We start from the raw sequence: 201 nt of genomic DNA on the forward strand, positions 1-201 counted from the left end.
TCACAGCACCCAGACACCGAGAAGAGAAGCCACCCAGCCACTAAAACAAAGAGCAGAGGCCTGCCCACAGACAGGTAGGTCAGCGACGGCTGATCAGTATTTTATGAGCGTGTTATGGGAACTGTAGAGATATCACTGCTAGAGGGTCAAACTGTTAAATATGACATAACAAGAAAAAAGTTGAATTGCTTTGTAAGATAG

The 201-nt window shown here is 44.8% G+C and overlaps 1 protein-coding gene across 1 annotated transcript in view; it reads left to right on the forward strand.

The window, feature by feature from the left end:
* Positions 1 to 201, forward strand: part of LOC118324123 (zinc finger CCHC domain-containing protein 2-like) — a gene marked incomplete at its 3' end in the record, with an annotated part of 3,785 nt that overhangs the window by 595 nt on the left and 2,989 nt on the right. Inside the window, exon 2 of the mRNA XM_035656276.1 lies at positions 7 to 74. Within this exon, the coding sequence (XP_035512169.1) occupies positions 7 to 74 (68 nt within the window). The remainder of the gene's footprint in view (positions 1 to 6; positions 75 to 201) is intronic.

This window comes from Morone saxatilis, unplaced genomic scaffold (genome assembly GCF_004916995.1).
Source record: "Morone saxatilis isolate NCDOM2014 unplaced genomic scaffold, NCSU_SB_2.0 Contig0, whole genome shotgun sequence".
In the NCBI taxonomy this organism is placed as follows: Eukaryota; Metazoa; Chordata; class Actinopteri; family Moronidae; genus Morone; species Morone saxatilis.